The 12,796-nt window shown below is 38.3% G+C and overlaps 1 protein-coding gene across 2 annotated transcripts in view; it reads left to right on the forward strand.

Moving 5' to 3' along the window:
- Positions 1-12,796, forward strand: part of THOC1 (THO complex 1) — a 68,611-nt gene that overhangs the window by 49,096 nt on the left and 6,719 nt on the right. For both annotated transcript variants that reach the window (XM_021718666.1, XM_008070234.2), the window contains exons 12-17: positions 6,239-6,339; positions 8,085-8,151; positions 8,349-8,399; positions 8,498-8,568; positions 8,992-9,087; positions 9,672-9,737. In XM_021718666.1, coding sequence (XP_021574341.1) covers positions 6,239-6,339; positions 8,085-8,151; positions 8,349-8,399; positions 8,498-8,568; positions 8,992-9,087; positions 9,672-9,737 — 452 coding nt within the window. The remainder of the gene's footprint in view (positions 1-6,238; positions 6,340-8,084; positions 8,152-8,348; positions 8,400-8,497; positions 8,569-8,991; positions 9,088-9,671; positions 9,738-12,796) is intronic.

Genomic DNA, 12,796 nt, shown 5'->3' on the forward strand with positions numbered 1-12,796 from the left:
ATAAGTGTTGCTTGAACAACTCATTAGCCACATGGGAAAGTTTAAATTCAATCCATACCTCAATACATGCATAATCAATTCCAGGGTAATTGAAAGTTTGAATGAAAAAAGCAAAACTTTTAAACGTTTAGAAGAAAATATGATATACATAAATTTAGAGTAGAGAAGGATTTCTGAGCCACAGAAAGCACAAATCATGAGGGAAAAGATCAATTTAATATTTAATTAAGATTTAACATTAAAATGTAAAAGTGAAAAGATGAAGAGGTAAAAGACAAGCTACAGACTGTGGGAGGATATTTGCCACCTTCATAACTAGAAAAGATTAGTATTTAGAATGTTCCATAGATAAAAGACAGCTGGATAGAAAACTGGAAAGATGATATGAGCGAGTAATTTACAGATGTGAAAATCTGAATAGCTTATGAGCTTGTTATAAAATATACTAAACATCTCTAGTGGAAATAAAATGATGAGATAACCTTTTCAAACTTATCAAACTGGCAAAACTAAAAAAGTCAATCATATTAGCAAGGGTATGGGGAACAGAGAACTTTCATATACTGTTAGTTGAAGTATAAATTGGATAAGCCATTTTGCAGGACACTTTTATAATAACTAGTAAAGAAAACTTTTGACCCTAAATATGGCCCCTAGAGAATCACCCACATGCACAAGGAAGGATATGAGACTCACTATATTGTTGTTTTAAGTGATGTGTTTGTAAGTGAACGTTTGGAAACAACATCAGTGTTCATAAGCAGGAGACCGGGTGATAAATTATGGTAACTACACAACAATATAGTTGTATAAAGCACTGAAAGTGGGTGAATTAGAGCAGGGGTCAGCAAATCTGGCTTACTGTCTATTTTTATCAGTAAGTTTGATTGAAACACAGCCATCATTATTCATTTGCAGATTGCCTCTGACTGTGACAGAGACCATACTATCCACAAATACATAGGGTGCCAAAAAAAAGCGAAACACATTTTAAGTATAACGTTCGCTCAAAGGATAGCATTAATCAGATGACTTCTAACATCACCATGTAACAGGCAGGATAGTCAAAGAAAATGGCGGAAGCAAAGTTGAGTGAACGTCGTACTACATTTTGCTATCACAATTAAATTCAACTCTGAAAAGTAATACAAAGATAACATCTCTTAAAATGTGTATACATTTTTTGGCACCTCTGTATTTTCTGACTAGTGTTTAACAAAAAAAATTGGCCAACACCTAAACTAGAGCTACATGTAATGGGTAAATTTCAGACATGGTGTTCTATGAAAATAGCAAATTGCAGAATAATGCATACAGTATGGAATTTGAAGACATGCCAAGTAATCCCTATATTATTTATAGATCGTATATATGTAGTAATAGTATAAAATAAGCATAAGAGGCCAGGTGCAGTTGCTCACACCTATAATCCTAGCACTTTGGGAGGCTGAGATGAGACAACTGCTTGAGCCCAGTAGTTCAGGAACATCCTGGACAACATAACAAGACCATGTCTCTACAACAAAAATCAAAAAATTAGGCAAGTACATGCCTGTAGTCCCAGCTACTCAAGAGGCTGAGATGGAAGTATCTCCTGAGCCTAGGAGGTCAAGGCTACAGCAATCTGTGATCATGCCACTGCACTCCATCCTGGGTGACAGTGAGACTCCAACTTAAAAAAATAAAATATGCATAAGAATCCCTAACCATCAAATAAGCTACCATAGTAGAGAGGGAAGAGAATAGGAGTAGGGAAGTTTATAGAGGGGGCTTCAACAGTTTCTATAATACTGTTTCTTTTTTTTTTTTTTGAGTTGGCGTCTCACTCTGTCGCCCAGACTGGAGTGCAGTGGCCGCTCCCGGCCACCGCAGCCTCGACCTGCTGGGCTCCAGCGATCCTTCCGCCTCAGCCTTCCAAGTAGCCAGAATTACAGGCGCACGCTACCACACCGGGCTAATTTCTTGATTTATTGTAGAGATGAGGTCTCGCCTGCCCAGGCGGGTCTCGAACCCGCGGATTCAGGCAATCCATTTACCTCAGCCTCCCAAAGGCGCGGGATTACAGGCTGAGCCACCAAGCCCGGCTAATATTCTGTTTCTTTAACAAATGTGAAACAAGTAAAAATGTTAGCATTTGATTTGCAAGTGGGTAGTGGGCACATGAATGTTGTATTAATTATGCTTTTTGAACATTTGAAATTTCATAATTTAAAAATAAATAATGGGATCTCTTGTAAGTGGGTAGTGGGCACATGAATGTTGTATTAATTATGCTTTTTGAACATTTGAAATTTTGTAATTTAAAAATAAATAATAGGATCTCCACTGATGTGTTAAAGATGACAGTGAGATTTTAAATAATGTGAGTAATCTGAGTATTTTGTTTTTTGGCACAGATTTTTAAAGTATTTTGTGTTAAATTGATAGAAATGGAAGATTTCATACACTTTAATTTTACCAAGGATAAAACTAATTGACGGAAAGACGTGAGGATGATTAAAAAGAATAGCATTAGCCTTTTTAGGTTTAGAATAATGTCAGGAAGGCTGAGGAAGATGTACAGTAAAAACTAAGGACAGTAGCTGGGTGTGATGGTGCGCATTTGCAGTCAGTCCCAGATACTCAGAAGCTGAAGTGGGAGGATTTAGTTTTAGCCCATAAGTTTGAGTATAGCTGGGCAACATAGCAAGACCTTATCTCTAATAAATAAATAAATAAATAAAGCTAAGGAAATTAAAAGTCCCTTTGTTTAAGACACAAAGACATTTACAGAGAAATGTCTGACCCATAACAAACTTTGCGTAGGTAGTTTTAACTTCTTTAGGCCTGCTTTCCTTAAGTGTAATTAAGGAAATAATTATACAAACTTAACTTGAGTAATCACACTAGTCCCTTTCCAGTTCTGATTGTCTCGTTGATTCCTATTTTAAATTTATTGTTTCAATCAAGAAAAATTTTCTTCTAAGATAAAATGTGGTCGAGGGGACTCAAAGACCAAGATAGATGAGAGTTAGTAAACATCACCTTGCCACTTTGCTTCATCTCTTCAGTCCAGGAGTTCATGTCTCTGTGAACATGTAGACTTACTGAACTGCACACTTAGGTTCTTTGAATGAGCCCCAGTCTCTTACTTGGCTTCACATCTTTATTTTTTCCACTCTTCCTCCTGTGTTTTTCTTACCACCTACTCTTCACCTTTAAGTTTATTTCTGTTTATAGTTTAGATGCAGCTTTCTCCAGGAAGCATTCTTAGAGTTGCTTAGGCAAATGGTTGGCTGTTGGAGCCTCTCATTGAATTAGCCTGTACCAGAGAAGAACAGGTTTTTGTGGGCAAAATTGGTGTTTTCCTTTGTTCATGAAATTGTTCAAGTGTCAGTTGAACATTCAATTAGAGATATATAGTAGCTTTTTGCGTATTCAAATCTGGAGATTAGAACAATATCTACATTGAGAGTATAGACTTGGGAGTTACCAGCTTCTGAGTGATAATCAAAGCTGTGTGGTATGTGAGATAAGCTAGAGAAGAGAGGGTAGGTTGGGAACAGAAGAAAGTATTTAACCAAATCCTGAAGAAAAACATTTAAAGGAGGAAAGGAGAGGAAGAAGATGATCATAGTAGAGAGGGAGAGGAAGAGGAGTAGGGGAGTTATAGAGGGGGCTTCAACAGCAAGATTAGAGAAAAACTAGAAAAGCATGAATCCATGAAGGCCAGGCATGTCAAATAGGATGAGGACCTTAAAGAGCACATTCACAGGACTTAACAGCAACTACGTCATGGTGATCTTGGCAAAAACACTTTGAATGGATTGGTGAAGAAGAAAGCCAAATTATAGCAGGCTGAGGGGCAAATGGGAAACAATACATGTAGTCAATTCTCTCAAGCTGCTTTTCTGTTGAAGGGAGGGTAACGTGACAAGTGAGATATCTTTGAGAGAGGTTATTTAACATTCATGGAAAGGAGCTTGGGAAGAAGAGGTTGTTGATGCAGGAACCAGGGCAGTTAACTGCTAGAACTCAGATATGAGGGAGACTGGGATGTCCAGGTGGAAGGATTACCTTTAGCCATGAAGATGCTGTGACAGAAGGAAATGAGGAAAGCAAAGGTATGAGTGCAGCTGATTTTTTGGTTTGCGGCCAATAAATTAAATTGCTTCCAATTTAATGAATTTTTCTCCTTATTGAAGGCAAAAGTAGTTATCTACTTAAAATGAGGAAGGATGTCAAGTAGTGTTTTGTACATGGAAAAGGTTTAAAACACCTGCTGTAGAAAACAGGAGAGAGAACAGACTTGGAGAGCAAAGGATTCCTGATTGAGGCAGATTTTTAAGTTGGAGACAGCAACATGCAGTACCATCTGCATAACTATGTGCTTGGTGTATTTGCTCAGGCATCTTACTTTAGCCTAGATTGGAATAGCATTGGTATAGAGAACGTGACTAACAGTTAGTTTATTCAAGGTTGCTATTTGCTCAGTAGGTATGACAGAAGTGTGGGACAAGAGTTTTGATGAAATGGCAGGAAAATGGTTGTAGAGATTAACCATGAAGTCTAGACCACAAACTACAGCCCACAGGCTGAATCTGGCTCACCACTTATTGTTGGTGGTGGTTGTTGGGTGTTTTTACATTTTAGATGTTTACAAAAGTACCTACATAATATCCATTATATGCCTCTTCACTCACAAAGCCCAGAAGTATTTAGCATTTGGCACTCTAGGAAAAATTTTGCTGACCCCTTGACTAGACTACAATGAGATTATAATAAAAACAGGACAGCCTGAACACATAGGCAGAGAATAGACAATTTGAAAGACTTGTGGTCTCAGTAAGATCCAAACATTAGGTATATTGGGAGTAACTGAGCAAGAGACCTGGAAAGGATAGAGTTTGTGGTGATATAGGATTGTGGGTTAAAGATTTCAGAGTCAGGGCAGCTGTGAGTGGCCACCAGGTCTAGATTGTGGCCACAGTAGTGGGTAGCCAGAGCAGAGGGATTTGCCTGTCAGTGGAATTGGGCAGGTCGAGAGAGCCTGAGTAGAAACAGTAAAATTGCCCAGGAGTTGGAGGAAACAGACTGATGGCCTGTTATTTACATTGCCAGTTTGGGATGGGAGAGTTAATATAAAAGAATCAAATATCCAACCATTTATAAAGTGGGAAACTTGACTGAAAGGCCCACCTAGTTTTTTAAAATGAGGCTTGCTTAAACAAGAGCCAGCAGTTTGGAAGAGGTTACTCGTGAATGAAGAGGCTCATGCGTGTTAGGTTGCAAGGGTATTTGGAACCATGCCATCAGGCAGAACCAGCAGAACTTGGGATGCCGAACCAGAAACCCAGCACAAGGGCTTTCAGCTGTCTTACTGGTTATTCATTAGAAGAAGGTGGCTTCCCATCGCTGCTGAAACTTTCGAAGGCAGAACCAGCATGAGTTTGTGGATACAGATTTCAGCTTTCCTTCAGTGCTCTGTGGCCATCATCAGAATGCCTTTCCTTCATCACTGGAGGTCCTTCTAACAGTAGAACCAGCTAGATGGCAGGGTTGTTGAAACGCTTCCTCATAAATGACCTTTAAGACCTTTCTAATCTGTATTCTGTGCTAATACAAGTATGATGCAGTTTTCTCCAACAGCTAAAAAAGAAAGCCCATTTAATTCACAAATGATTCTTCACCTCTAATTCCATATTCTTGAGAACCACAGGCACTTTGTTCATCTACGATAACGAATGGCACTTGATGTTGTGCCATTTATCCATACGAAACTCTTCTTTTGGCCATTATTTCTTTATATGTGGGAATTTGACAGCCAGGCTTTCACTTTAAAGTTTTTTTTCTTTAATTTTGAGTCGGGTTCTCACTGTGTTGCCCAGGCTACTCTCAAATTCTTCCTGCCTCAGCTTCCCAAGTAGCTGGGACAACAGGTGCGTGCCACCACACCCAGATTACTTTTTTATATTTCTGTCTTAATTTATCCTCATGTCAGGACCACCAACAGAACATTGTTATCCACCATCTTGAGTATTTCATATCATAAAACAATCAAGAAACCTAAATGAAACCTTTACTACTCTGTGGGCTTGTGCAGTGATGCCTCACATACAGTGAGTGCTCCACAAATATTTTCTTAATTGAATTTGAATCTTCCATTTCTCTAGTAGCATAATCTTTACTTTTGGACAAAACTCGATTTTAATGTGCTGTTTGTGTGTGTGTGTGTGTGTGTGTGTGCTTTTTTGAGTAGCTGATGGATTTACAACTGAGTGACAGTAACTTTCGTCGACACATCCTGTTGCAGTATCTTATTTTATTCCAATATCTCAAGGGGCAGGTCAAATTCAAAAGGTAAGTTAATATGGGTAGTAAATGATTTATGAATGGTAGCAAAGAAAAGGACTTGTTTAATGTATTTTTCTTATATATTGGGTCCATTTTATGTATGAAGGTTACATCCCTAAAATACTTTTATTGCAGCACACACATAGCTAATTTGGGACTTTTAGATGTTAGGATATTTGTTCGAGGAAAAGGTGTTAAATATATCTACTGTCAGTGTGACTCTTTCCTGCCAAGCTCCAGGGCTTTCTGGGAGTTCTTCTTTTTATTGGTGGGTAAAGGTCTCTTGTCCTGACTTCCATCATTCCCTTCTCACCACACTCAAATTTCCTCCAAAGCTGATTTGAAAACTAAGCCATCTGGGTGCTGTGGTTCACACCTATAATCCCAGCACTTTTGGGAGGCAGAGGCCAGAGAATTGCCTGAATCCAGGGATTTGAGACCAGCTTGGCCAACTTGGCGAGATCTCGTCTCTACAATAAAATCAAAAAATTAGCTGGGCATGGTGGTATATGCCTGTGGTTCCAGCTACTTGGAAGGCTGAGGTGGTCGGATTGCCTAAGCCCAGCAGGTCGAGGCTGCGGTGGCTGTGAGCATGCCACTGCATTCCAGCCTGGGTGACAGAGTAAGACTCTGACTCAAAAAAAAAAAAAAAGAAAGAAAACTAAGCCAATAATACTTCTCTCAAAAGGTGTAGAGCTGGGTAGGACATTAGAACTAAGACATACAAAGGAAGCCTTGAAGCAGAGGTGTTCCAGTTTCTTTGGGGTTTCACAAAACCTCATCAGGATTCCTACTGTTTATCTAGATCCCTCCATCCTAGCATCCATTTCCTCTTGCCCTGTCTGTAACTGAGGTAGAGGCTACTTTTACTCGACGATATTTGTGTTAAGTACACAGTGTGATATTAGTTGTTTAAAGAACATGACTTTCCTACCTGCTAAGTTGAATCCCAGAATCATCACTCGCTGGCTTCAATGGAGCTCTTTCAGACATATAATTTTAAGGTAATAGTACATGGTAAACAACTCAGAAATCTTCTTCTCATCCTCTGAAATAGAGGTTTAGAGGTTTGCTGTATAAACCCTCTAAAATGGAGGTATAGCATGGTAGAACCATTTGACTTTGGAGTCAGACTTAGGCTTGAATTCAAGTTTTATGGTCTTGGGCACATCATTGAGCCACTGTAGTCTCTGTTTAATTTACACATTAATCTTTCTGAGAATTCAGTGAATAATGCATATAGAGTGATCAGATCCTAGCCATCAATATTTAGTGAATGACTATAAAGCACCTAGAACATAGTGAGACTCAATGAATGGCAGATATTAACAATTTGGGTTTGCTGTTTAACAATTAGGGTTTTGAGGTTTTTATTCATTGTACTTTGAATGAGTTCTAAAGGAATCTAGCATGCCATTCTGAATGTGTATCATGTATAGAAATATGTTAATATTGTCTCAGAGCTTCACCTCATATTAAACTTATTTTAGAAACATCTGTTGTTCTGTTCATAGTTAATCTGATTATTTGAATGTTTTATTCTCTTATATGCACCATCATGTCTTCAGTTCTAACCGTCTTATGTTGAGGATGAAGTACAAGAATTTTCTTATGTTTGTGATTGTTATCTTGGTGTTTGACACTATTTTACAGTATGGTTAACATATGTCACATGCCCTGTGTTTTTTAAACCTTAAAATTGAATATACATTGCTATAACTCAAGGATGCTTTCATTGCTTTGTTCCCTAGTTCAAACTATGTTTTAACTGATGAGCAATCACTTTGGATTGAAGATACTACAAAATCAGTCTATCAAGTAAGTTCAACACGCAACAAACCCATGATTGAAAAAATGGAAATTTAGAATTTTCTTTGTTTCAGCCCCAAATAGGAAAATAAGGATAAAGTTAAGCTCAGGTACAAGACCACAGACACACCTTGGTTCTCTGCCTACAAACCACTCCTATGATGCAGAAAGTTGTCGAAAGCTTAGTATATTCTTTCTAATCACAGCTACTATCTGAAAACCCTCCCGATGGAGAAGGATTTTCAAAGATGGTAGAGGTACGTGTTTTATATTTACATAGTCTAGTCTTCTTAGCACCATATAGAATTCCAGAGGATTCTAGTGTGCAAATGTAATTTCCTCGTGTTTTTTCCAGCATATATTAAACACTGAAGAAAACTGGAACTCATGGAAAAATGAAGGTTGCCCCAGTTTTGTGAAAGAAAGGTAAATATATATACGATCATCATAAGAAATATGAGAAAAGTATTTCAAAGTATAGTTTGATACATTATACTCTATATAAATATGTGCATATATATTTCAAGTAAAAAATTTAATTTGAACTCCTAGAGTACAACTACTTTGATTTACCATTGTTTGTATTTTTTACTTCAAATTTCTTGTCATCAAGTCCCCAGAACAAATTGATCTATATTAATTATTGGGGAAAAAATGCTATGTCCTTATCCCTTGTAATTTGCCCTATTGTATGGCATTTTTGTCTTATGTCTGATTTATTCTATCATAATACGGTCTCATCTTTTTTAGGAAGAAAGCAGTAGTTAGGTTTTCTTTCACGTTAAACATTCTTCCACGTCTGCAATCCATTTCTAGTTCCTAAAATACTACATGTTTTATTTACCACAGAGCATCAGATACCAAGCCTACAAGAATAGTACGAAAGAGAACAGCACCAGAGGACTTTCTAGGGAAAGGACCCAGCAAAAAGATTCTGATGGGAAAGTAGGTTAACTTTTCTTCATATGTGAGATGTTCTTAGTTTTTATCTTGAAGATGTTACTATAAGAACTCTCAGTTTGTTACATACAAATATACCATGAACTTGTATTTGGCATATACATAGATGACTAAAGCAAACTCCACCCTGTCAATCCCATTATGTGTGTTCATGTACTATATAAACCTTCATTTTGTCTTCAGCTTCCAAAATCTATGGCTTGAGACTATGCCACTTTTCCCACATCACAGATAATAGAATTGTTTAAGTTGATGCAGCTCATTCCTAGTTATTACATAATTCTTGAGTTCTGTTACCTTCCAGTAACTATTTATCCCTTTATATTGTGCTTGAATATTTTTAGAAAAAAGCTAATGATTATCACTAATCTTTATTATAATTAAATGATTACATGCTCATATAGAAAGTCTGTTAAATATCAAACATTATAAGTCAGAGAAGTAAAACTCATGCTACCACCACCCCAAAACCCACGGTATACATTGTGTTGTTTTCCTATTCAGTTTTAAGGCATACGAGGATGGTGTCCGTAAAAATATATTTATTTATCTGTATATCTATTTTGTAGTGAGGAGTTAACAAGGCTTTGGAATCTCTGTCCTGATAATATGGAAGCCTGTAAATCAGAGACAAGGCAAGTTGAAAATTTTCAAATGAAGTGTTGCTTTTCTTAGGTGTTAAGTAGGATAGAATGGAACCTTTCTCAGCTGTGATCAGAGCTCAGGAGAAATGTAAAAGCCTATTGTGGTTGGCTTTTGGCACAGCAGAATATGGCTTTTCTACCATAAAGGACCTAGAAGTGCTAATAAAGTAATTTTAGAAATCACAAGAAAAAGAGATTCCCAAAAGAAATAAAAACTACAAACCAAAAGAGTAAGCCTCTGAACTGATGTTTGCATCCAGCTGGGGAGCAATGCGGGTGACTCTCAATTTTGAGAACCAGGGAACTTGGGTTTAGTAAGTCACAGAAAGATAGAAGGTAAGGCCTTAGGCCTGCATGAATTTATGAGCAAGTTTCCCTTGAGTAAAGCTGAAACTGTTGAAGCACTATATATACATCTATCAAAGGGAGGTGGTGGGGAACATGCTCACTGGCACAGGAAATAAGGATGCTTGCCTGTTTCTACTGAGGTTGGGTGAAAGGGAAAAGTATTCCTGGAGAAATTACGCTTTCACGTTTAAGTTTGTACTCTCAGCAGTGTAAAGGTATCTCAAGCTAAGACAGCAAGCTAGAAAGTCCCAGGCTGGCCATAAAAATCTTTCTCGAAGTCACCTTCAACCAAAACCATATAACTTCCTCCCAGAGATAAAAATCCAAAGATAAGTTCAACTATCCAAACTTTCAAAACATACCTTGACCAAGAATCGGCAGACAAAACAAACAGAAGTTGGCCTCTTTGGATAACAAAATCATCAGATAAAGGCTATAATATAAGTTTATTCCATAAAATTTAAGACAACATAGTGAAGAAATTTGAAACAAAAGAAAAAGGAACATGACACTATCAAAAAAGACCAGGGGCTGGGTGCAATGGCTCATGCCTGTAATCTCAACACTTTGGGAGGCCGAGGCGAGAGGATTGCCTGAACTCAAGTGTTCCAAGACCAGCCTGGGCAACTTGGTGAAACCTGGTCTCTACAATTAAAAAAAAAAATCAGCCAGACATAGTGGCATGCACCCTGTAGTCCCAACTACTTCAGCAGGTCAAGGCTGCAGTAGCTGTGTCCATGCCACTCACTTCAGGCTGGGCAACAGAGTGAGACTCTGACTCAAAAAAAATAAAAAAGGACCAAGCAAACATTGAATGACTTCTAGAAATGAGAGAATAAAGTCATTAAAATTACAAAATCAGTAGGTTAAATAGCAGACTAGATAGAAAGAAGTAAGAATCAACAAGTTAATAATTAAGTCACCCAGAAAATAATACAGAAGTATCAAGAGTTAGAAAATATGAGTTAAGAGCAATAAAATGAGAAGGTCCATCTACCACTGAATGGCCGAAGGAAACAGCAGAGAATGGAAAGGGGGCAATAATCAAGAGGATGAGTGAGAACAGGTGTGAATTTATAGGTTCAAGAAGTAGGCCGGGTGTGGTGGCTCAAGCCCGTAATCCCACCACTTTGGGAGGCCAAAGCGAGAGGATTGCCTGAACCCATGGATTCGAGACCAGCCTGGGCAACGCATGGCGAAACCTCATATCTACAATAAACCCCAAAAATTAGCCGGGCATAGTAGTGCACCTATAGTTCTGGCTACTTGGAAGGCTGAGGTGGAAGAATCGCCGGAGCCCATCATTTTGATACTGGGGTGGCCATGAGTGTGCCACAACACACACGCCTGGGCGACAGAGTGAGACTCAGACTCAAAAAAAAAGTAGTAGTATAGGCCATTTTTGAGACTAAAACTGTGAAACTGTCATCAACAGTCCCTAGTAAAAAAGCTGTCAAAGGAAACTGAACCCAGAAAGGAGTTGTAAAAAGGATTACTGTACAAAGGCACTGGTAAACATGAAGAAATCTGAATAAACCTTATAAAGAACATACTATATAAAATAATAATAATTTCTAATTGGGGGTTATTTAAAAAGGTAGAACCTACTTGCTAAAAGTGACATGTAAGACAGGAAGGAATGAGTGGTCAGAAGTAAATAATATTTTGGATGAAGATAAAGATAATAGCTGGACTTTAAGTCAAACATAGCTGTTAAGCATTTGAAAGAAATAGAATACATAATTTTCTAACAAACTGGGGGTTAAAAAGATAAATATAGACAAGTGAAGCAAGAAAATGATAGGAGAAAAAACACAGAAGAAACAAAGCACAAGACAATATAGTTAAAATATATAACAAATGTCAGTGGACTTTCTGGCTCAAAGACAAAACAGGTATTTTAAAAATCCATCTTCTTTATGTTATTTATAAGAAACACAACCATAGAAATAAGGATATTGGCGAGGCAGGAGGATTACTTGTGCACAGGCAACACTAGCATGGGCACATGGCAAGACCTCATCTTTACAAAAAATAAAAAATTTTAAAAAGCGGTAGAAGAATACAAGCAGGATTCCATTCATAGAAAGTTTGAAAACTTTATACATTGAAGATCTTTATTTTTAAGGCACAGAAATGGTAAGGACCAAATTCTGAATAGTAGCTACTTCTGGGGAGAAAGGAGAATGGAATTAGAGAGGGGGATGCACAAGGAGTCTGTTTTGTATTTTTGTTGTTGCTGTTGTTAGGTACAAGGTCTCACTCTGTCACCTAGGCTGGAGTGCAGAGGCATGATCATAGCTCACAGCAGCCTCGAACTTGTGGACTCAAGCGATCCTCCAGCTTCAGCCTGCTCAGTAGCCGAGACCACAGGCATGCACCACCACACCCAGCTAATTTTTTTTTTCAATTTTTCGTAGAGACAGGGTCTCACTATGTTGCCCCAGCTGGTGTATTTGTAATGTTTTAAAAAATCTGAAGCAAGGCCGGGCTCGGTGGCTCAGCCTGTAATCCTGCGCCTTTGGGAGGCTGAGGTGAGCGGATTGCCTGAGCCCGCGGGTTCGAGACCCGCCTGGGCAGCAAGACCTCATCTCTACAATAAATCAAAAAATCAGCCGGGCGTGGTAGCGCATGCCTGTAATTCCGGCTACTCGGAAGGCTGAGGCGGAAGGATCGCCGGAGCCCAGCAGGTCGAGGCTGCG

The sequence above is a fragment of the Carlito syrichta genome, unplaced genomic scaffold (genome assembly GCF_000164805.1).
Source record: "Carlito syrichta isolate Samal-C Ts95f unplaced genomic scaffold, Tarsius_syrichta-2.0.1 Scaffold313204, whole genome shotgun sequence".
Lineage (NCBI taxonomy): Eukaryota > Metazoa > Chordata > Mammalia > Primates > Tarsiidae > Carlito > Carlito syrichta.